This window comes from Acanthisitta chloris, unplaced genomic scaffold (assembly GCF_000695815.1).
Source record: "Acanthisitta chloris isolate BGI_N310 unplaced genomic scaffold, ASM69581v1 scaffold13208, whole genome shotgun sequence".
Taxonomy (NCBI): domain Eukaryota; kingdom Metazoa; phylum Chordata; class Aves; order Passeriformes; family Acanthisittidae; genus Acanthisitta; species Acanthisitta chloris.
The window spans coordinates 1-23,292 of record NW_008686544.1 but is presented as its reverse complement, the minus strand read 5'-3'; the positions used below and the strand labels follow the sequence as shown (position 1 = coordinate 23,292).

Sequence of the window (23,292 nt, the reverse complement as noted above, 5' to 3'; positions counted from 1 at the left end):
AGGAATGAATGGGAAATGAAGATGCAAGGCTGCTGTTTTTGCTAAATGGAGGACATGAATAACAGGGGTTGGGAGACAGAGAGAGATGTGCAGGGTCATGGTAAAGACAAACTGCTGTGTGACTGATGGAGAGGGGCAGAGCTGCTTATGTGGCTCTTCTGCCTTCTGCAGCCCAGTCGGAGACGGTGATCACAGTGAATCAGGGGCTGAGAGGTGGCAAGGTTATTGAGCTAAAGAAGACAGTGGATCAGGCTGTGAAGCACTGCCCCGGAGTGAAACGGGTTCTGGTTTCCATGAGGACCACCAGCAAAGTTCCCATGACAGCCCTGGATGTGCTACTGGAGGAGGTGAGAGGCTGCCCGGTGCTACTGCTGCTTCCCCTGGGCAATGTGCTTGCTCTGGGAGCAGGGACAGTGGGTGGAGAGAGGGTCTTGGCTGACATTGACACAATCTGGGGACATTGTCCTGTAGCAGCAGTGGCAACCAGAGCTGCACATGAGTTCAAGACAGTCTCAGGAGCCATCAGGATTGGCAACTGTTGTCGCTTCCCACACTACCAACCCTGAGGCAGGCAGTACAAGCCAGGGCTCACGGCAGGGTGGACCAGGTCTAGAAACACCCCAGACATGGGCTGATATTTTGTGAACCTGGCCTTGAACTGCCACTGGACTGTCACACACCATTCTGCTGGCTAACCTGGCACTCTCTGTGAGTGCTGCTGGCAGCTTGTGTCCAAGGAAGCAGGCAGTGAGGTTGCTTGTGTGCCCATGGGATGGGATATCAATATCCATGCTGGCTAGGATGCCAGCATGGACCACTGTTTCTGAACAGGTGAGCCCCTGCCATGCATTTCTGGTAGCTCTCTGGACCTGCACAGCAGTCTCCCCACCTCTGCTCATCCCATCTGCAAGCAATTAGTGCTAGAAAGGCTTCCTGGAAGACTTCTGTGCCGGTCAGAGCAGCAGCAGCATAAAAATAGATGCCTTTTACTCAGCAGGTCTGTTCTGGCTGAGGAGAGTGTTTGCCAGATCAGCGAGGCTGGTGAGCAAGGGGAGCACAGGTGCAGAGGCAGGGAGGATAGTTGGGACAGACAGGGTGGCACAGGTGCTCACAGGGAGGCTCAGGGCAAGAGGTGCACCAGTAGGTGTAGGGGCAACACAGAGGAGGCTGTGAGATCCTGAGAGAACTGCTGTGCTCTTTCCTGCAGGAGATGATGAAGGAGGATATATGGTGTGAGCCTGCTGTCATGGACAGTGAAGACATGTTGTTTCTTCTCTACACATCAGGCAGTACTGGCAAACCCAAGGGCTTGGTTCATTCCCAAGCTGGTTACTTGCTGTTTGCTGCTCTCACACACAAGGTAATGGATCCCAGCCACAGAGCACTCATGAGCCAGAAGTTCATAGGTAGTGCAGGGAATAGATGTGCTTCTTATTGCATTACAAGCTCACCTTTATCTAGTGCAAAGTGTCTCAGAAGTCCTCCAAGGGCAACAGCCCAGTAGAGCACATCTGCCTACAGGTAGTGCTCTGGAGCAGCATCTCCGAAACACATACTCCTCTGAGCTACCTTCTTGGCTTTCTTCTTTCACTGCCCGACCCCAGACCGAACCATTGGGTAGGATGCCCAGCCTTGCAAGGGTAATTTTATATTACTGGGTGAGGAGGAAGAAAGAAGAAAAGTCTATAGCTCTTCATATAGATCTTCATATAGCACTTCAATTTATTTTATTTCTGATACTGTTTTAAAAACCTCTCTGCAGGAAGAAGGTGTCCCTGCAGAGGTGGTAGGAAGACAGAAGGATGCAGTAACATTAGGGCTGAGAGAGGAGGGTATACTGTTTTCTGTTGTCCCCCCTGTCAGGAGGGCAAGCCCACGTTGCACCCCTCACTGCTTCTCTTCTCTTGTTCAGTACGTGTTCGACTACCAGGACAGGGACATCTTTGGCTGTGTGGCAGACATTGGTTGGATCACAGGGCATACCTATGTGGTCTACGGCCCCCTCTGCAACGGTGGTACCACAGTCCTTTTTGAGAGCACTCCTGTCCACCCCAACCCTGGTGAGTGAGGTGCCTCAGGGGAACTGGGACATTCCACAGCACCCTGTGAGACCTGCAGCAGGCAGCGAGCTGGCAGCTCAATGCCAGGACACAAGCAGCAATGGCTCTGCTGCATCAGGAGCAAACCATGGGCTGTGCCCAGTAGAGAGCTGCAAGGGGATGAGCCTTTTCTTCTGCTTAGGAAGCCACTGCTGCTTCTCCAGGGGTGAAGCTGTTACTCCCTGTCCCTCCCTGCAGCAGGGAGAGTAGCAGAGCTAGGTGATGTGGAGGAAAAGGGGCTGCTCCTAAACTGTTTCAGTCCTTCCCATCATGGGATTGACTTGGCTGAAGGTCCTGGTACTGCTAGAGAACCTTTGCTCTTACCTCTCCTTTATCTTGGTGTTGACCTGTGTCAATGGTTTACTAGCCCTGTTTCCATTCCAGGCCGCTACTGGGAAACAGTAGAGAGGTTAAAAATTAACCAGTTCTATGGGGCACCCACTGCCATCCGCCTGCTCCTGAGATACGGCGATGAATGGGTGAAGAAGTATGACCGTTCTTCTCTCAAAGTGCTTGGCTCAGGTAACTGCAGCAGCATGGGCTTCAGCAGCAAATCCTTGGGCATCATATTGTGCCTCTTCCCACAAATGCCAAGAGCAGAAGCATATGAGAATGGAAAGAGATGGCACTATTTGGGGGTGGCTCCACAAGCAGGCCCTGGGAAACTCTGTCCTTAACCTGATCTTTCAGCTCTGTCCCCTTGTCTTTCCCCTTGCAGTGGGGGAACCCATCAACAAGGAGGCGTGGGAATGGTACTTCCATGTGGTTGGCGAGGCACGATGCCCAGTAGTTGACACATGGTGGCAAACTGGTGAGATGCACACCATTCCTTGTTCAAACTTCTGCTCTTTTAAGCTTTAAAGCTAACCCAGACAAACAGGAGATTCAGCAGTAGCTCTTGGCAGATCTCTGCTGAACTTAATGAGCATGATCATCCTTCTGCCAAGATCCTTTCCCAGCTCTGTGGCAAACCCAGCCCTAGCCTGTGCAGTGTGTAGTAAGGGCCAGGGTAAAGGCTGTTGGCCAAGCAGTGCTACTTGGCTTTTCTCTTGTCCCTGACATTAATGAGCATTATGGTTTCTTTTCCTTCAGAAACAGGAGGCATCTGTATCTCACCCCGTCCTTCTAATCCTGGAGCTGAAATCCTTCCAGGAATGGCTATGAGACCCTTTTTTGGTATTAGCCCCTCCCTCTTGGATGACAAGGTACATTTATAACCTGCAGCCCAGGCACTGGCTCAGCTTGCTTTCCCCCAGGCACTTGCAGTGTGTACTTGCTGATGGGAGTACTGATCTATCAGCATGTCTTCCCTGCTCACCTCTGCTAGACAGCAACCTTCTTTACTGGAAAGGGACGAGTGAAGCTGTTCTTCCAACTAGTGCAGAAGTTGAGTTGTTTCCTGGCTTGTACCGTCCCGATAAGACAGAGAGCCCTCTGCTTGGGCTCCCCTGGCATGTCTTTCCAAGGCAAGGTAGCTGGGCAGGGAGCTCCAGTCTCCCCAGAGGGGCCTTGCATCCCACCATGTTAGGCAATATGTTGCAGACATCTGCTGGGAGAGACTGAGCCTGACCTGTGTGAATGGGGAGCCAGGACCCTCCTCACTGCCTTCCCTGACATTTTCATTGCAGAATTGTTGAACAGGCAGTAACTAAACATCCCAAATACCCTCAGGCATAGTTACTAAAAGGTAATTATTCTACAGGGAAATGTCCTTCTGGAAAACAACATCTCTGGAGCCCTTTGCATCTCACAAGCCTGGCCAGGTATGGCACGAACCATTTACAATGACCACAAGAGATTTCTGGAAACCTATCTGACTCCTTATCCAGGTAAGGAAAATATGTGCCAGGACACTGCAGACTGGTTTGGTTGGGCCTGGTTGGGTTGCCTGCTGGCTTTCTGCATGAAGGCAGGACTCAGGAGAGCTGGTACTGATGCTTTGTTCTTCCATAGACCTTCCACTGCATTGAGGCCCTTCATCTCCCCAGGCCTGATACCACAGCACTGCCCTGGGAATGGGTCTCTCTCATCAACCTTCCCTATTGGATCACACAGTTTTAAGGCTGTGGATTTGTGCTTTGCCCCCAGTCCCCTTAAGCACAGATAGACCTCTTGGTGCATCTGTTGCAAACCCTGTCAGCTTCTGTCATTCCTCCAGAGGCACTGAGCCAGCCCAAGAGCATTGTCAATGCGAAGCAAAGAGAAGCAGCAAGACCACAGGCAGCTGCACTGGAGCAAAGTGCTCCCAGATTATGGTGATGAGGTAGGCTGGGCATTAGCCAGTGCACTGCAGAATAAGGGAAGGAGCCTGATGATAGACCAGGTACCAACAGAGGCCAAAGACTAACAAGGAAGGTAGGCATCTTCACCTTGAGCAGTTGATGAAGGAGCAGAGTACATGAGCCCTGGTGTCAAAAGAGAGGAGAAGGGAGGAAGGTGAGAGCACAGCTGGTGAGCAGCTCACATGCTCACTGCAGTGAGTGACCATGGCATGATTCTGGCCACTGTAGGGTTTTTCTTCACTGGAGATGGTGTGTTTCGTACCAGTGAGGGCTACTACCAGCTAACAGGACGTCTGGATGACATCATTAACATCAGTGGACACCGGCTGGGCACTGCAGAGGTGGAGGATGTTGTGGTAAGAGGTGTGGGTGGGAGGTAAAGCCATCCAAGGATATAGCAACGGCACCCTGATGATGCTCAGGGAGGCCTCTTTGAAATACCCAGACAGAAACACACTGTTGCTGTAGCAGTGGGGAACAGTGTCAGACCCACACCCTGCCTATGGGAATAGCTTCCCACCCTTTCCCCTACCATTCTGGCTCTCTGCAGCAAGGAAAGGACAAAGCCTGATAAGGCTGATACTGCACATAAGTGTGTGAATAAACAGGGATGTAGACAAGGCAGAGATGTTTAATGCCTTCTTTGCCTCTGCTGTCAACACTGATGGTGGGCCAAGGGTGTCCCAGCACCCTGAGCTGGAGAACAGTGACTGCAAGAACATTATACTCCCAGTTGACTCGGATGCTATGAGGGACCTGCTGCTCCAGCTGGATCCATACAAATCTATGGGGCCTGATTGGATTCATCCTAGAATGCTTAAGGAGTTGGCTGATGTCATTGTGAGGTCTCTCTCAATGATTTTTTAACAGTCTTGGGAATCTGGAGAGGTCCCACTTGACTGGAAGCTGGTTAATGTTGTCCTGATTTTCAGAAAGGGCAGCAATGATGACCCTGGTAACTACAGGCCTGTTAGCCTCATTTCTGTACCTGGTAAGATTATGGAAAAGATTATCCTGGGAGGTACTGAAAAACACCTGAAAGATAATGTAGTCATTGGACACAGCCAGCATGGCTTCCTGAGGGGAAAGTCCTGCTTGTCATAACTTACCTCCTTTTATGACAAGGTAACCCACCTAGCTGATCAAGGGAAGCCAGTTGATGTAACATTTTTAGATTTCAGTAAACTTTTGATACCATCTTTCATAAGATCCTTCTGGACAAACACACTATGCAATGGGTGAGCACCTGGCTCCACAGGTCAGGCACAAAGGGTTATGGTTGACGGGATTACATCAGGCTGGTGACTGGTCGTTAGTGGGTTCTGCAGGGCTCCATCTCAGGCTCAGTGCTCTTCAGTATCTTCATAAATGACTTGGATGCAGGGCTTGAAGGACTATTAAGCAAATTTGCAGATGATACAAAACTGGGAGGAGCTTTTGACTCCCTTGAAGGCACAAAGGCCTTGCAGAGACCTAGACAAATTAGGGAGCTGGGTAATCACCAACCATATGAAGTTTGACAAGGGTAAGTGCCAGATTCTGCACCTGGGACACGGCAACCCTGGCTGTATGTAAAGACTGAGGAATGAGATGCTGGAAAATAGTGCTGTGGAAAGGGACCTGGGGTTCCTTGTCAATGGCAAGTTGAATATGAGTCAACAGTGTGCCCGGACAGTCAGGAGGGCCAACTTGTGTTTGCAGACCTACTGAGGCAAGAAGGAAAAAGGGCAGAGGCGACCTGAGGCCCTTACTTACCTCTCTGCATTACTGTGGGCTGCAGCTGCCAAGTCAGATCAGGGCAGCTCCCAAGTGGCAGCCAGCCTGCTGAAAGCACCAAGCCAAACCCCAACCCTGTTCTCTTCCAGAATCACCACGTGGCAGTGGCAGAGTCTGCTGTCATTGGCTACCCACATGAGATCAAGGGAGAAGGTAAGATGCTTGCTTTCCTGCCCCTGAAACATCTCCCCCAGGGCTATGGCACTGCAGTGGGAAGTTGCATTGTCACATCAACCCCTGGTAGCAATGCTGTGTCCACACCACACAGCATATTAAGCAGAGATCTCGGCCCAGCCATCACAACCTGCATGAGACCAACTATGCTTTGCATAAGGTGGCAGCAGCACCATGTCCAAAAGCACTTACAGCTTTGGCTACAAAGCATCCCTTTTGGCACAGACTCAAGCTCTGCCAGGGGAGGTTTAGGCTGGACATTAGGAAGAGATTTTTCATGGAAAGAGTAATCAGACATTGAAATAGGCTGCCCAGGGAGGTGGTGGATTCACCATCCCTGGTGGGTTTTCAAGATGAGACTGGATGTGGCACTGAGTGCCATTGTCTAGTAATGATGGTAGGGTTGGACTCGATCTTTGAGGTCTCTTCCAACCCAGGTGATTCTATGATTCTAAGGCTACCAGCAGAGAGGGACCTCTCCTGGCACTAGGTCCAGGCAGGCTCTTAGGAGCATGGTGCACACAGTGCTCAGTAATCTGGTGGTCCCTCTGCCAGGAGCCTATGTGTTTGTTGTGCTGAAGAAGGAGAGTGGCTACACGCAGGAGACTCTCACTGTCGAGCTACAGGAGCTCATCTCAAAGAAGATCGCTAAGTATGCAGCTCCAGATTATGTCCAGGTAACACATGCAAGCTGGTCCAACATCCACCCTGGCATCTTGGCCACCCGCTTTTCCTCAGCCTTAGCTCTGCTCCTCCCCATCATAGGTCACACACCGGCTGCCCAAGACACGCTCGGGTAAGATTATGCGTCGAGTGCTACGGAAAATTGTGGAGGACAAGACCAGTGAGCTTGGGGACCTAACCACCCTGGATGACCAGGAAGCCGTGCAGCAGATTATAGAGGGGCGCAAGCACCTGCTGGAGAAGCAGAAGGGCTGCTAGCTTGGCTCTGCCACTTCCTCCTCCTTCACTGCAAAACCAGGGAAATATCCAGAAATGCCACTAAGCAAGTGGTGGCCAGTAAGTGCTCAGAGACCACACCTCCACTGCAGTCTCAGAGTGACCTCTCCACAACACAGTGACCCTCAAAAGCTGTTTCCATATACCTACGTGAGGCATGGGAGAGAACATATAAAAGGGGAAACAAGCTGTTTCCTCCCCTGCAGAGAGACAAAAGTCCTCCTTGGGATTCCTTGTGCCTTGCAGTAGCTGTGGAGGTAGCAGCAGGGCAGGATGCCTAGCCCTGGATAGGTATATTATTCTGAGCCTGCAGTGCTCTTCAGCAATAGTCTAGTCCAGGACCATTGCCAATATACAAAGCAAACCCCAGAAAGAAAACATGCAGCAGTCTGGTTAACAAATATTGACTTTTCTCCATAAAAATAGTTTGAAAACAGGCCCCAGATTTTAATACAAAAATGTTCCTTTCACCTGTAGCAGTGTATATTAAGAAGAGCAGAGACACACCTCTTCTCTGTGCCAGCACTCTCCTCCTCTTACAGTGCATCTCTTGGCTCCTGCTGAGGAGCACAACCCTCAACAGAGCCACAAGGTATAGAAATCTGTTCTGCAGAGCTGTGTATTAAAGACAGAGCTCCCCAGCAAGGCACAGAGGGCAGAACAGAAGTTTGCATCCTAGCCTTGCACCACTGCATTCCAGACAAAGTGGAGGTTCCTCTGGCCATTGTTTCTATACGCCCTGTGAGGCAGCATCTTCTCTTTGGGCAGTCTAGCAGCTCAGCCCTTTTCCCCATAAGAGGCAGGAGGAGGATGGGAGAAGAATGGTATAGCTGTGCCCGCTCCTGGCAGAACCCCACACCATGAGTTCAGACATGCACTGTGTCCATCAGCAAAATTCAGAACTGGTCTTGCACTGTGTTGGCCCTTGTTGACAACTGCTGGCTTGGTATCTCTGTGTCTGCTATTGAGAGCTCTCCCAGACGTGTGCAGGTTTTGCAGCTGGCCAGACAAGGGCATGTTTTTCAGTGTCCTTCTCCAGAGGGGAGCTGCTTCACCTTCTCACACCGAGTGAGCTCCCATCTTCCCTCCCCATGAAGTTTCAAAATCCAGCTGTGGAACTGCAATTCAATAACAGTGTCTGAGGGTTGTCTCTACAAGTGCATGTCCTCCCACAGTGAGGCCCTCCAGCCTTAGTCACTCCTCTCTGCTCACCAGGGACCCCCTCTGCCTCCTCTGTCTTGCCACCACCAGGGAGGCATGGAGCACGGTCTCCCCATCTCACCTTTTCCAGGCTGGGTCTGTGTCCCACGCTGATCAGTGTCATGCCCAGCTGAAGGCACAAACGGTACAGTTCACGCTCCACCTCTTCTGTCAAAGCGCTGGTGGCTTCATCTAGCACTGAAAGAAAAGTTGTATGCCCCACAAATCCAGACCAGTCATCTCCCCAGGGCAAAAGAGCAGCACCTACCAAGAACACTTTACGTATTAACCAGAGTTCACCAAGAGCATCTGCAGAAGGCAAATAAGGAGAAGCCTAATGACTGATACTCCTCTGGCACAGCTGGCATCAGCCAGTCAACTGGGAAAGGTGTGCTTCCCCTCAAGTCCTTGAATCCATCCAAACCAACACCATTCAGCTCATTCCTCACCCTCAACAGCTGTCAGCCACTGCCTCATTCTCCACTGTTGCAAAAGCTGCAGCCCGTGCATTCTTCTGGCCCGGACCCTGTGTGGACCACCTATGGTGGCCTGAGACACCTTCCTGTCAGTTAAGGGTAAACACTACAGATCTGGAGCAGATAAATTCAACTTGGTTTGCATCAACTCTACAGATTTTAGTCTGCAATCCACAGGTTCCTTGTGCCCAGACATCACTGAGCTGTGCCACAGGCTTCAGGGGAGAGGTATTTACATGTGGCTACCTGCTACTGACACTGGCTCTGTTCACCCACATCCATCCTGGCCCTCATGGCAAGTCCTCCAACAGCCCACCCAGCCTCCAGCAGAGACCAGCAATCTAGCTATGCAAAGGAATTTGCTCCAATGAACGGGAGATGTTTCTGTGATCTCTCAGAGGACTGTTTCTTGCACTGCTCCTTGTCTTCTTTTGCCACATTACGGCTGAATTTCCCACACTGCTTCCACAGATGTTCATGAGCTTCAGATATGGTAGCTGACACCACATTCTCTATCATACTTACTTCTTTATGTAGCAACTGGTGAGCATGCTGACAGGGGGCTTCTTCAGGTGCCACTGGACCTGGACCAAGAACATTAATCACTAGCTCCCTAAGAGAATGTCTTATATATAGCCTCTTGATTTACCATCCTCCACACAAATAATGAAATATTTTCACACCTGAATCTTCTGTGTGCTATGCTGCTAAAATAATGGCCGAGGTGAAGCATGCTCCTAGCAAATAAGCAATTTCATGAGCTGTCTCTGCACCAGCTTCTCTTTACACCAAAGACCCTGCCTTTTTTTTCTCTCCTCTTTTCTTTTGTAGTCAGTCACTCACCTGCATATTTTGGCTGGAGGTAGAAGAGCCGTGCAAATGAGAGCCTCTGCATCTCCCCTGGTGACAGGATGTCATACCTGCAGCAGGGTCAAAATTCAACATCTCCCTCAACAAACAGAGTTCATTTGCTGAAAATCTGACAGTTGCTGATATAGAAGACCCCAGCAAGCAACTGTCCCTGTGTGTCCCTCATGCCCCCCTCACTGCTGGGACTGGCTCTGCACCCCTGTGCAGTCATCTGCCTGCAGACCACCACGGCTGGTGGTTGTTGGCATAGAAGCTCAGGGCATAAAGGCTTTTGTCCCTACATAGTGCCCACCTCTCACAGGACACAGCTGGACACAGATGTTTGTAAGGCCAGCAGCAATGTGCATCTGCTTAGAATTGTTCCCCACTCTCAGGAACCACCCAAATTCACACAGATAATGAGTTCCCTTACCAGTTCCAGTCCACTTGCTCATCCAGTCCTCCAGCCCTTGCCAGCAAATCAGTCTGCAGAGAGCACAGCAGACTTGTGAAGACAGTCCCCAACCCTGTCAGCCCATGGCCCTGAGCATAACCACCCTCTTCCTGTAATTCCCTCTCTTTTCCCACTTGAGCTGAATTTGCTCCAGAGTCCTCCTCCTCTTCCTGTCCCTTAGACAGTCCTGTCCCAGCTACAATGTCCCCACTTATGTCCACCACAGTCATGCTGTGCTGCCACATGAGCTCATCCCTTCTTCCCTCACTGACAACACCAGGAAAGAAGGAGGCAGTGTGACCAGGGACTCACCAGCCCAGCCAGCTCCAGGAATCGCACAATTCTCTCATCATCTGCAGACCCTAGGGAGAAAGCCATACAGCATAAGCAGGGACAATATGTGCTGAGGTCACAGCTGCATGGAGGACTCAACAGGGCAGGAGGGAAGGACTGAAGGATCTCCTGAGGTCAGTATAGTTGACCTGACCACTTAATTATATTGGGTCCTGAGCTTTGTCACAGATAGCCCCAAAGACTGACCTTCCTTAAAAATGGTAACTGTGTCTGTGAGCAGCATGGTAGCTGGGCTCCACAGATACATCTGAAATTTGGCTCAGTCCATGGCCACAGACAGACACAGACAGAACACAAGGATCCAGGCTTCAACTGCCAAGGCCCTGCCCACCAGCTGCTCTCCTATTGCACACTGCAGGTGATGAGAGTCATGGGAGCAGGGCTCAGGTAACAGCTGGCAAAAGGACCTTATGTGGGACGAGAAAAACCTCTAGGTAAACCAGGTGTGGATCAGAACATACGCTTCAGCTGATACAGTCAGCATCTATGGAAGCTGAGTAGAAGGGCTGTGCATCTGCCATGGACCTCTCTGCAGCTGCTGAAGAGCCACAACGTTAGCTGACGGCTGCAGTTACTCTCAGCAAGACTGTGACTCCCAAGGGTTTGAAAGCAGCAGGTAACACTGCTGGACATCTCCAAGCTACAGCAGACCACATGTGGTCTGGCTTGGGCAGAGGGAGAGACAAGATCCATATATTCTGGTCTCAACAGCATGCAAAGCCCTGGGACATCATATGAGGTGGATGGAAAATGAGATGAAGGCAAGCATGGCTTGCACAAAGTCAGGCTATACCAGACAGATCAGACGTATCCCAAAAGCAAGATGCCTCAACATATATCATGTCTAGCACAGCAGGCAGAGCATGGCCTGATTGTCCTCATGGTGTTAAGAGAGTATGTTGTAATCAGGTGAATATGTTCTCTCCCAAAAGGGAGGGAACACAGAGATGACCTTTACATACACTAAGCTAAAGCTTCTAGGGAAAAGCAGAACAAAAGCAAAATGGGTAAGCATTTCTGATGGGACATGGCAGGGGAGGAGCTGCACTGGGTACAGGACAGTGAGCCAACACCACAGGGTTGTTAATTGCTCTAATGAATTTCCACATACCTGAAACTGGATAGATCTCCTTCAGGGGATAAATCACCTGTTTAACAGAGCAAAAGAAACCATGTCAGAGGGAGCTGGACACAGTCCTGGTATCAGAGACGCAATGTCACTGGCATGAACTTAGACATGAGAGAAAGAGCAGCCACAGGCATCCTCCCTCTTGCAGGCCTGTGTGTAGCACACAGGTCACAGAGCATGACCACAGCTGGGAGCAGAGCTGAGGCCACAGTAGAGACAGCCCTGGGCTCACCTGCTCGCGTAGGCTTCCGTCAGTGAAGAAGGGCCGCTGTGGTAGGAACATCACTCCCCGGGGGCCAAAGCAGGTCAGCATCCTGATGTTCCCTGCACAGACACACACTCACACCAAGCCTGCAGCACCAGCCAGCAGCTCCCCACCACCCCATGTGTAGTCTTGTTCCATGAAAGTAGCCAACAAATCCCACAAAAGGTGTGTTTGCAACACAGGGCAAAGCAATGTGAGCCAGAGTATGTGTTAGAGACGGGTAGCTCCAATCAGCTGATCAGTGACACATTCATCACAAGCAGGCATCAGCCTCACAACCCCACACTGCCATCTTCCAAACTCAGGGCAGCCCTGGTTGAGAAAGAGAAAGCTGAGGCAAGCAGCAGTCCTTACCCCGCGTGCTCTCCCAGAGTCCCGCAAGGACCCTCAGGAGAGATGTCTTCCCTGTGCCAGTGTTTCCCACAATCATCACACTGTTTCCTTGTGAGATCCTGAGGCTCAAGTCCTTGATGAGCAGCTTGCCAGAGGATGGCACTGAGAGTGTCACTTGCTCCAGAAGGAAAGCTGTGTCCGTTGGCACTGCGTCCTCCTCAGAATGGCTGCTGGGCCACCACCAAGACAAAGGAGGAGAGATCTGGGGGTAAGTGACCATGCTGAGATTTGATAAAGATCAGGCACCTTAGACCTCGTGTGCCTCTGTGACAGCAGCCCTGCCCCACACACCCCAGGAATGACAAATCACAGTGAGCACCACCTGCTCCAACCAACTGCATGCAACAGATTGACACACCAAGGGCCAGCTCCATCTCGTGACAGTCCCACACTCTGGCACACAAACTGCAAGCCAGCCAGTTGTGAGAGGAGACTCACCCATCCAAACCCCAACTGGTTTTGACTTCTGAGTAGTTATCATTTTTTTTTCTGCCAAGGCTCAGCAAGGTCTCCTCCAGTTCACCAATTCTAGACAAACAAGAGGTTGCATGAATGCCAGGGACAACTCCAGCAGCCTCCTCACAATATCCAAATTTGCCCATGTTTACACACAAGCAACTGTTTCATATTTTTTCTAGCACAGACCTGGGCAAATCTGTCCCACAGATCTCTTGTCCTCGCAAAGACCTGCTCACAGAGCTCACCTGTGTGTGTAGCCAGCTACATCAGTCACAGTGCTGGAGAGATCTATGAGCTGGCTGAAGCAGCTGATGAGGTAGATGGAAACAAAGGCATTCTGGGGAGAAATCACATACCAGAGCAAGCGTCGGTGCTGAGCTGGGGCACTGCCCCTTACTCCATGACTGCAAGGAGGCAGCCAAGGAGTCTACATATTTGGCCATGTCAGCTGTCTCAGCAAGGTGAGGGAGGGGTGGTGGTCACCCAGAGCGGTGCGAGTGAAGATGATGACCATCAGTCATCTTTCAAAAAGAAAGGAGCAGGGCTTCTCTGCTCAGTACAGCAGTTTTTACCAGGGGGACAAAGGGATGGTGTTTGCAGACTGCCTGCTAGCCAGCCCAAGGCCCAGCACACTTGCCCTAAGTCACACAGATCCATGCCACCAAATCCTGTTCCAGCACCATATATGGCTCAAAGCAGAGTGTCTCAGCCCAGCAGTGCCCATTTAGCTATTTTTAGCTCTGCATTCACCATCCAAGCCAGTTTTGACTATCTGGTAACGAGTCACATCAGAAGGCAAACGCAAGCCAGTTCAGGCTCACTGTGAGCAGTAGCCCAGGGCATAACCCAGACCCACAGCACTGCATCAACCCCATCCTGTCCTGCACTTCTGAAAGCCAGACACTTTCTAACTTCCTGAGGTTAGACACACAGGTCTGAGCTAGGAAACACTTATGTAGATGTGTCCTTGACAACTCTCACTCCCAGGTTAATAATCTACCAGCTGGCTGCAAGCTCCCATTTCCATGACACTGTGGGTAGGGACAGTCTAACCTGAAGATAAAGTGCTGCAGGTTATCTAGCTCCAGGGCCACCAGTCCCATACAAAACCTTCATCCTCAGTGCCTGCTCACCCTTCACAATGGGTTTTGGGAGATCACCCTTGCTCACCTTGCTGACGAGAGCACTGAGCTCTGTTGGACTCAGATCACCGTAGACCCCAGAAAAGATGGGAATGGCAATGACCACGTAGCTCAGGATGCTGCCCAGGTAGTCAAAGGTGTTGATCCCAACTGGGCAGAAGCACATTGAGAAGACAGTGAGTTAGAGTAGGAACATCTGTCCCAGCCAGGCTCAAGTGCAGGACTCATGGTCCAGTCAGAGGAAGACCCATGACTCAGCCCTTTATGATGCACCAGAGCAGAACCCATTTTGCAGGACAGCACAAGAACCAGGGTGAAAATCCATTTGCCAAACAGAGAGCACTTTGGGGCAGGCCCCTGAGCAGAGGAACATCATTCAGAGACACAACTCAGGAACCACCATGGGGCAAAAGCCACTTAGCCTGCTTGTTTCTACGCTTCAAGGGCCTGGCTGACTCAAAGTAAACAGGAAGAAGGGCAAAAAGGAAGCTCTGGAGTGAGACGGTGTCCTGGTTCCAAGCCAGGACATGGTTTACTTTTGCAGCAGCAAGGAAGGGCCACTAGGCCCCTGGGCTTATTCTATAATACCTCAGGTCATGAGGAGGGTACTGAGGGGCCCAGGCAGCCCCAGTGAGCATGATAAGTGATCACTTGTGAGTCGTTTGCCTGTCGTGTACACTCTGTTATTAATCTAGTTGTTACAGTTCATTTTTCTTACTTCATTGCTGTCTTCTTAGTAAATTGTTTGTATTTCGACCCGTGATCTTTAACTTTAGTGCCTCCAATTCCCTCCATCCTGCCGCAGGGGCAGGTGCTGGGGGAGTGAGTGAGCAGTGCAAGGCCTGGGGAGTTTCAGTGGAAACACCAAATTGGGGAATACCACTCCTAACCAGGACAGGTTGTTTGCTGTAAAGTGTGTCTTGGAGCACATGACAGGCAGAAATACTTAGGACCCCAAATTCCCACAGATATCTGTGTTCAGGGCTCTCCCTCCAGCACATTGCTCAGAAGCTCACTATGCTGGTGAGATGAGGAAGAACTGTCTTTATAGTGGTCATTTAAAGCCCAAACTTGGACTTGGTTACAATGGGAAAAATGAGATTTTCAGGGGACAATTATGCTTAAAGAACAGGCTCCCTAGGAAAGAAGTTTCCACAGCTCCCAACATACACATACACAGTCTTCTCTCTCCCCAAAGCTCAAGCCCTTCCCTCTTGTCCTGGCCTTTGAACACCTGCCCCACAAAACGCAGATTCCTGCAGATTCTGGTCTTCCACAACTTTACCTCTTTAAGAGGCTTTTACACCACAGGATTCCAATTCAGAACTGTAGGTACCCTCTCTTCACCCTCAGGACTTTCATGAACCAGCAAGAGGCAGAAGACCCAGCACCCACACAACTGCTCTCCCAGTAGGGTTCCCAAGCCTGTGGGCCACAACAGAGCTACCACACACCCCACTTCAGCCTCTAAACCTCCCACTCACTGTATAGCCACAGCTCCTTGCCTATCAGCTCCCTCTGGGTCTGCAGCAGGCTCTGCAGCCTCCGGTCCGTCCGCATGTGCTCCACTCGCCCGGCCCTGTAAAATAAGATTGCAACGTTGCCACAGACATCCCAGGACCAGGGGCTTGAGACTTAGAATGGCTCTGGCATCTTCGCCTCCAAGTAACAAGCTCTTCATGGAGAAGGAACTGAACAGCCAAGAGCACCTTCCTGAAGAGCATCATCAAGAAACTGGCTAAAACTAGTCCTGCAAATCTCTCCCAGAGCCTGTAGATGCTGCTATTGCACACAGAAGGAGATGAGGCAAGGCTAGATACTGTCAGCAAGGCCCCAGCCTGAAGCAATGCACATCCAAGGTCAAACACACTTCTCAAGCAGAGCCTCGGTGGAAGAGAGGGATGGCACCATTACACAGCTGGAGCCAGAAAGGAAAGGGCAGAGGGGAGTCCAGGGAGTGATAATAAGCCCACACAGCCTGCATGGCCAGCAGCCCCAGTTCACCTCTTCCTGTTCCCCACTCCACAGGTGTGGGACAGACAAGCCCTGAGCAGTGCAGTCCTCAGTGTGGGTGATTCCAGCCCCATAATTCCCCCTTTCCCGGGGGTATCTCCATCAGGTAGCCCACCACCGCAATTAGCAGTGATGCTCCCGTGGCCAGGCTGACACAGTAGCAAGGAGACATCTCGGTTCTAAACCACCACCTGCAGCAAGCGTGACAGCTCCTTCTGCTGCTCTGCAAGGGCTGGGCTGCCCTCACGTGGCAAAATGCAGAGAGCACTCCACATCTCGACTCCTATCTTGCCATTGCCCCTGACATCCAACACAGGCTTGTGCCCAGTGCACACCCATGCTCCCACTACGGTCGGTGCAACAGGGCTCGAGTACATAAGGCACTGCGCAAAAGCATCCAAATTAAGATTTTTGAAGTCTCATTTCTAAAGATCCTCAGTGCTTAGAAAAATTTATTTTCTCAAAAAGTGCATCCAGTTAGAAATCAGTTTGGCATTACTGTCCTACAACCCATCTCGGGTAACTACTGACCTGCAATCTTTGCTGCCTGTGTATTCAGTGAGGACAAAGCCCTGGACACAAGGAGTTAAAGCTGAGATGGACCATTATTTTCTGCTGCAGATGAGGAAAGATTGCTATATTGGTTTCCTCTTTTCCTCCCATTCACTTCCCTTTTAAAGCAAGTTTGCTGAAGGCTTAGAAACAATAGAAGTAAAAAGGTGACAGTGCTCAGCTTTTGTTTCTTCCTTTACCAAAACAAGAGTTAGGCAGTTTCAAGAGGAAAAGATCACAAGCTAGAGTAGTCGAGCAATCCAAACCAGCCACTCATCACAGCTCTTCCTTTTGCAGAATTCTAGAAATGCAACTTTTTGAAAAAATTCCTTTATTTTTTAATGAAGATGAATACCATGAAAATGATTGGTGCAAGATTTCCCAGAGAGGCCATGGAGTCTCCCTCACTGGAGATATTAAAAAATCATCTGGATGCAATCCTGAGTCATGTACTCTAGGCCAACCCTGCTTAAGCAGGGAGGTCAGACCAGATGACCCACTGTGGTCCCTTCCAACCTGACCCATTCTGTGATGCTATGATTCTGTAACCTAAATTGTAGTTTTCCCCAAAGTGAAGCTTTTCTACTAACACACTGTACTGAAGCAAGACATTGTTTTCTGGTGTAAAAATTCACTTTCTATTTTCTACCTATTAATAGAATAAAAAACTTCAAAATTACAAGGAAAAGTACTGCAGCTCAAATAAGAGCATGTAATTAGAGTATCTTCTCCATTACAAATTACTATCTTCGACCAGTAAGAATCAACCAGTTCACAAAGAAATAACTCAGACTTGCCAATGCAAACCAAGATTGATTTCAGTTATTTAAACTACTTTCATGCTGGTCAATATAAATCTTTATGAAATCAGTGATTTTGAATCAAACCACTTTGGGGACAGCACCACAATGCTTGAAATGCCCAGTCATTACAGCATGAAGGAGCCAAATACAGATCACAGGAAGGGAAGTCCAGAGCAAGGACAACCACTACTGGCTTCATTTCCTGGAAGAAGTGCAATTTTGCAGCAGGGCAAGGGCAGACTCGTGACAAGAAAGAAGCAACAACTTCCTGCCACCCCAACACAAGCTACAGCAAAATCACAGCTCTTTTCCTGGGTTCTCAAATTTCTGTGAGCCAAGCAGCAGCTCAACAGACTTCAGGGCGTCACTAAATGGGGAGGTGCTGCCAGGCTCCTGATCGTGTGCTCAGCCTTGGGGTAAACGGCACTGAGCAAATTCAGAGCACCAGTACAACATAGGGAGGGTCAGGGTACAGACTGACTAAGAAGAGCAAGCAGAGGTAAGGTGGCCAGGATACAACACCCACAGAAGACACACAGGTTAGCAGCAGCAGCATGGGGCCAGAAGCAACATGCAACAAGTCCTCAGAGGAATGAAAGACAGTAAGACTTTGATCAATCTTCCAGGTAAGGATCTAGCAAAATATCAGCAATGGTCTCTAAGCCTGCACCAAATCTGTATCTGGCCTCTGGGGATGTTTAAAGAGAGGAAAAATAATTGCCTCTAGTTACTGTGGATTATTTCTGTGGATGATGCACAAAAGAGAACAGTGTCATGGCTGTATGATGCTGCAGCAGAATGGAGAGGACTGAAAGCTCTGGCACCAGCAACAGGACTTGGGCTCCTCTGGGATACATGAACACAAGGATGCCCTGAACTGGAAGGATTCTTATGAAGATATAAAGAAATGAACACTACTAACCTGTAGAAAGCAGCTGGTTCTGCATTGACACGAATCTGCATGTGCTTGAACCTGGACAACCAAAGAAACACCATAATTGTGCACAAATGCTCAGTGAATTCTGTAAACCCTTGTAGAGGAAACTTGTGCCTGTCAGAGCAATGATCTGAGGAATTTCTTTACAGAAATACTCAATAGACTCAAAAAGGCATCAGGGACCAAGGCTTAGCACAAGGTGACATCATTCTGGACCAGCTCAGTAGTGCATTTGTTTGGTATCCTGCTCTCTGCACATTTTCTTAGCCCTTGAGCCTCATGTTTGCTGCTAGTTCAAGCATCTCCACCATGCAGAATCACCACAACCAACTGCCCTGGTCTGGGCTCCCTGTGCCACACCAGCTTCTGCTGCTGTCCCTGGATGCCCTGAGCTCCAGGGAAAGCTGCAAAACCCCTGCCACACACCCAGCCAACCCTGCAAGGGAATGAGGTGAGTTACAGAGCATATGGAAAGACTGTGCTGGTTTGGGCACTTCATGAAAGTGGTGATGAAACAGAAACCTGATTTCTGTCAGTAAATGCAGTTCACTGAACTTGCATCTGCACCCAAGGAAGCTCCATCTTCAACACAGCCCTAGCCAAGGCACCAGCAAAGACCAGGCAAGCAAGGGGCAAAGTCATGGACAAGAGAAGTAGCTGCATACACAGCACTGAACCAGGACAACAATGACACTTCTGCAGGAGCTGCCAAGAGTCATTAAAAACACTACCCTGCTGGGACTCACCTGAAATCCCCCTCCAGCTTTTCCTGCTGCACAAGTTTAGACACGATTGGGCTCATCAGTACTTTGTTTACGATCGTCCCAATGACGAAATACCCAAAGATGCTCACCGGGCCTAGCCAGCCTGTGCTACAGAGGAGGAGAAAGAGAAGTCAGTTAAAGCAAAATGACATCCCTGCTCCATCAGACTCAAACAGTTAGAGCCCTCAACTGTCACCTCTCTTGGCTTTCACAGAGGTTTGGGGGCCAGCGCTACACACCCCAGCATCCCCAAGGCAGAATTCCCTTTGGAGTGCAGACACTACTCACTCATGCATACAAACATCCATCCATTTTGACATAGGTACCAGGCTCCAAGAAAGAGCATAGGAAAGAGGTGTGAAAGCAGGGCCAGGATGCATCCTTACCTGTGAAAGCACTGGAATGTGTAGTAGGCCAGTGTGAAGGGTGAGATGACAAGCTTGCTGGCCATGGAGCTGAGCTGCTTGCAGAACCTCTCCACATCCTGGCTGATGCGCTGGTCCCTGCTCAACACAAAGAGCCACGGACACTGTTAAAGCCCCAGAAGCAAGAACCAGCACTAAATCCCTAACAGACACAAACCAGGCCGTTTCACACAGCATGAACTTAGGGCAGGGTGAATGACCCTTCCTGGAAGGAACCTGCAGCTGTGACTCCTGTTCTCCCAAAGGAAACCATTTCTATGTCCCAGCAAGACCCATGCAAGGGCCTTGCTCCTACTTTCACCCCTTATATGAAAAACTATGTTTTTCAATCCTGTGCTAAAGGCCCCTGCATCCTTGTCCTTTACTCTTCTACTGGAATGACCCCCTGAGCTACAAAAACTACTGACTCTCCCCCAAACCTTCAGTACTGCTGCTGCATTTCAGGCATCAGAGCCACCAGGACTGGCCAGGACACAGGCCAGGCCTTTGCTAGGTGTTGGATATTTGCAAACACTTCCATCAAAGCCACCCTCCATCAGTAATTGGTCCCATGGCTCTGCATGGAGTGCCTCTGGTCCCTTTGCTGCAAGGAAGAAACTGCTTCCACCCACCACAGCCCACAATAGCAGGCAGCAGCTCACCAAGCCTTCTTGCCTCACTGGCAGCAGGCACATGGGTGACAGACCCTGAAGTCACATCTATCCCACTGCTGAGCAGGAGTTGCACTTGGGGTAACTAGATAGAATTGCAGCTTATTTACTCCCTCAGCACCTCATGTGTGCAGAGCACATGGACAAGGGCTGTGCTCAGCCCAAGTGGAAAGGCCATGACTGTGAATGCTGGAGTACAGAATGAAGAGCAAGGCTGGACTCCTGGTTAGTCATCAGTGCAGATACAACCACAAGGACATTCATCTTCCAACTCTTTTGCAGTCCTGAAACATCAATGGATTTACTTTTGGGGTAGCTCTCACCCTGACTGACCTTACAGTCATCACTTTTCCTTTTCCTCAGCCTGTAATTGTTCCCGTAAAGTCCTAATTTAAGTTGTGATACAGACTTATAGGAGGATATTGCTTTTTACGAGCTACTAAGCAACACGTAATGAAAACACATAAACACCAACTCGAATGCCCTGCTCAGTGCTGCAAGAGTTTGTATGCCACTCAGAGCCCACTCTTCATTGCTTTGAGATGGATGACTTCATGCATCTAACACTCAGTTTGGTTTGCATTGCCTAATAGGAGCTCTCTTCATTGCTCTACTTCATTCTTTAAGTACCCAGTGGAGGGAAAAACTTTTTGTCAAGGAATGCAAGATTAAGAGCTTTTTTGCAGTGGCACCAAAAAGATACCAAACAATGAGATTGGATGTTGGAGCAGAAGCAAGGTGGTAATGAGAAATACTCCACAGTAATCCCACACATTCTGTCTGCTAAGGTCAGGAGAGCAGAGTAGACTGACCCAGTTATCTCCTGCATGTTACTGCACAAGGTGAACACATTCCATGGTTAAAAATAAACCAGAGCAGAATAGTCATGTGGTGAGGTGCTTCTGTACTCCCCTTCCCCACTGCTCCCAAAGTAAAAGACAGGCATGCAGGAGCTTCTGCGTATGGCCAACATGCTACACTGCCTGGGAAGGGCTGCATGCCTTGGTGGCAGGCATGGCTTTTTAAGCTCTCCTTGCAACTCCATACCACTGCAAAACACTATCAGAAATAAACATTTAATGATGGTGGGAGTAAACCTAACAGCAGCCGGAAACTACATCAGCATGATGATGGTCACCTACTGCCAAACACATAGGGCTGTGGGACCCAAGCTGAGCCCTCTCTCCTTGTTTGCTGCTCCCCCTGTACACAGCTGGTTGCTCTTACTTGGGCTGTCTATCACTGGGCCAGCAGAAGCAGTCACGTAATGGGTCTGGCTGAAAAGTGATACAAAAGCCATCTATGAGACCTGGCACATCTCCTTCTTGCAGCCACACAGACCACCATGCTGTGCAACAGAGGGGCAAGGACAGGCAGCCAGGAGCACCAGGCACTGAGGCTGCTTCAGTTCCTTGAGGTCACCACTATTAACCAGAGTTAGGAGACCCTGCAAGACAGCTATTTCTCCCTGGGACTCTGGGCTTGGTCTCCTCTGGACCCACTGGCATGGAAGATGGCACCAGTGCAGGGAGTAGACCAGAGGTGACTCCTCCAAGGGAGGAGATCTTAGTCTCAAAACAACTGTATAAAGCCACACAATTTGATTTCTAGCTTTTCAGTAAGTACCTAATAATAACTTCTATAAATGCTGGAAAGGAAAAGAAAGCCTCTACCTCTCACATGATGTCTAATGCAGGGTCTTTAACTCATCAAAGCATGTAACTATGACAGCAGTGTAAAGACAGGCTGACAGGCCAAGGTCCAGAGGCAGTTGTGAGGAAGGGAGGTGTTCAACCTTCGCTGCACAGCCCAGGGAGATCAGCAGCTCAGCAGTAAGCAGGGCAGTGCACAAAGCAAACTGCAGAGTGATCTCACTTGGGGTGGGCTGGGATAAACAAGGAGGGACTGAATACTCCTCCTTCTCTCATATTTCAAATCCTCTCTAACATTACCTTCCTAGAGAAATGCAGCCCTCAAAACAAAGCCCTTCCTGGACATGGCTCCTACAGCTTATCAAAACCATTAAAAAGCAACTAAACAGAACTGTGTTCAACTCTGGTGGTTGAAGTTCAAACAGAACAGGGACTGTTCTAATGTGCTGGTTGCATGAAGGCAAGGAGAGGCAGTGCCCTCTGACTGCAGCTGGGCCTTTGGCAACATCACACTGAGTGCCAAGGGTTGACTTTGCAGACAGCATGTTTTATAGCAGCACTAGATCTCTGTTCTGATGGGCATCCATTTTCCTCACAACTGAACCACCCTAGCCCTAAAACCATGACGACCAACGGACACCAACGGGAGATCCCAGCAACAGGTACCACCTCCCATCAGGGCAGAAGAAGGTATTTGTGCTTAGATGGTAAAAGCTTCTAGGGCTCAAGCCCCTACCCAGAGACACAGAGAAGTCAGGAAAAGGTGTGCAGCAGCCCAGGAGAAGCCAAGCAAGATACTGAAAGAAGCCGCAGGCAGCCTACGGGTTATCGATGTCCTCACGCAGCACGTGCAGGCTGTAGTACACATGGCCTTGGAAGTAGCAGCTGTGGAGGTATTCAGTGAGGGATTTCCTCCAGTTCACATACATCATGTTGCAGATAAACTGGTCGAAGCTTTTTAGCTGGAATGAGGGCAAAGAGACAGATGGGAAGAGGTAAATGAGGACAAGCATTTCCCCAAATGAAATAGAAACTAGTAATTTTTCCTTGTGATCCATCCCACGTGTAGCTACCTAATGGGTCACCGGCAGACTTAGATCCTTTGTGATCCGGATCGCGCCAGGAGCCGTGGGCAGCTTTCCCTTCCTCCCCCAAAACGCGGGTGCCTCTGGCCTTACCGTGGAGTTCACTACGATCAGAGTCAGGGCAACAGCAGTCAGTGTTTTGAACCCAGAGAAGTCCTTGTTCCCTAGGACCTCATAGTACTGGCTGGGGATGACGCCGACCTGGTAAATAACCAGCTGCTCTGGAGGAGAGAGGCAAGCACGGGAAGGAAATGAGCAGCGGTGCCACAGCAAAGGCGGGGGCAGCAGGGGGAGCCGGCGTGGGGCACTGCCCCCATCCCCCCGCCCAGGCTCACCCAGCAAGGCCACACCGAGCAGCGTCAGGAACATGAGGGCGCTCGGGGAGGGCCACCCGGGGAA

General features: G+C 50.1%; 2 protein-coding genes across 2 annotated transcripts in view; one reads left to right on the top strand and one right to left on the bottom strand.

The window, feature by feature from the left end:
• LOC103807475 (acetyl-coenzyme A synthetase 2-like, mitochondrial) overlaps nt 1-7,273 on the top strand; it is a 12,253-nt gene extending 4,980 nt beyond the window's left edge. The window contains exons 5-15 of the mRNA XM_009080202.1: nt 172-347; nt 1,208-1,360; nt 1,913-2,060; nt 2,484-2,621; nt 2,818-2,910; nt 3,192-3,304; nt 3,802-3,928; nt 4,610-4,737; nt 6,247-6,310; nt 6,887-7,008; nt 7,097-7,273. Of these exons, the coding sequence (XP_009078450.1) occupies nt 172-347; nt 1,208-1,360; nt 1,913-2,060; nt 2,484-2,621; nt 2,818-2,910; nt 3,192-3,304; nt 3,802-3,928; nt 4,610-4,737; nt 6,247-6,310; nt 6,887-7,008; nt 7,097-7,273 (1,439 nt within the window). The remainder of the gene's footprint in view (nt 1-171; nt 348-1,207; nt 1,361-1,912; nt 2,061-2,483; nt 2,622-2,817; nt 2,911-3,191; nt 3,305-3,801; nt 3,929-4,609; nt 4,738-6,246; nt 6,311-6,886; nt 7,009-7,096) is intronic.
• A 1,040-nt stretch (nt 7,274-8,313) lies between these two features.
• Nucleotides 8,314-23,289, bottom strand: ABCD4 (ATP-binding cassette, sub-family D (ALD), member 4; the record flags this gene model as incomplete). Its single annotated transcript, XM_009080201.1, has 18 exons — nt 8,314-8,409; nt 8,574-8,689; nt 9,811-9,887; nt 10,250-10,302; nt 10,583-10,632; nt 11,736-11,772; nt 11,986-12,077; nt 12,373-12,581; nt 12,850-12,939; nt 13,116-13,207; nt 14,041-14,162; nt 15,497-15,591; nt 18,303-18,353; nt 19,064-19,189; nt 19,468-19,584; nt 22,631-22,770; nt 22,987-23,114; nt 23,229-23,289. Coding segments are annotated over 18 exons (1,752 nt in total), but the record flags the coding sequence as incomplete, so codon positions are not given.
• Between the last annotated feature and the right edge of the window lie 3 nt (nt 23,290-23,292).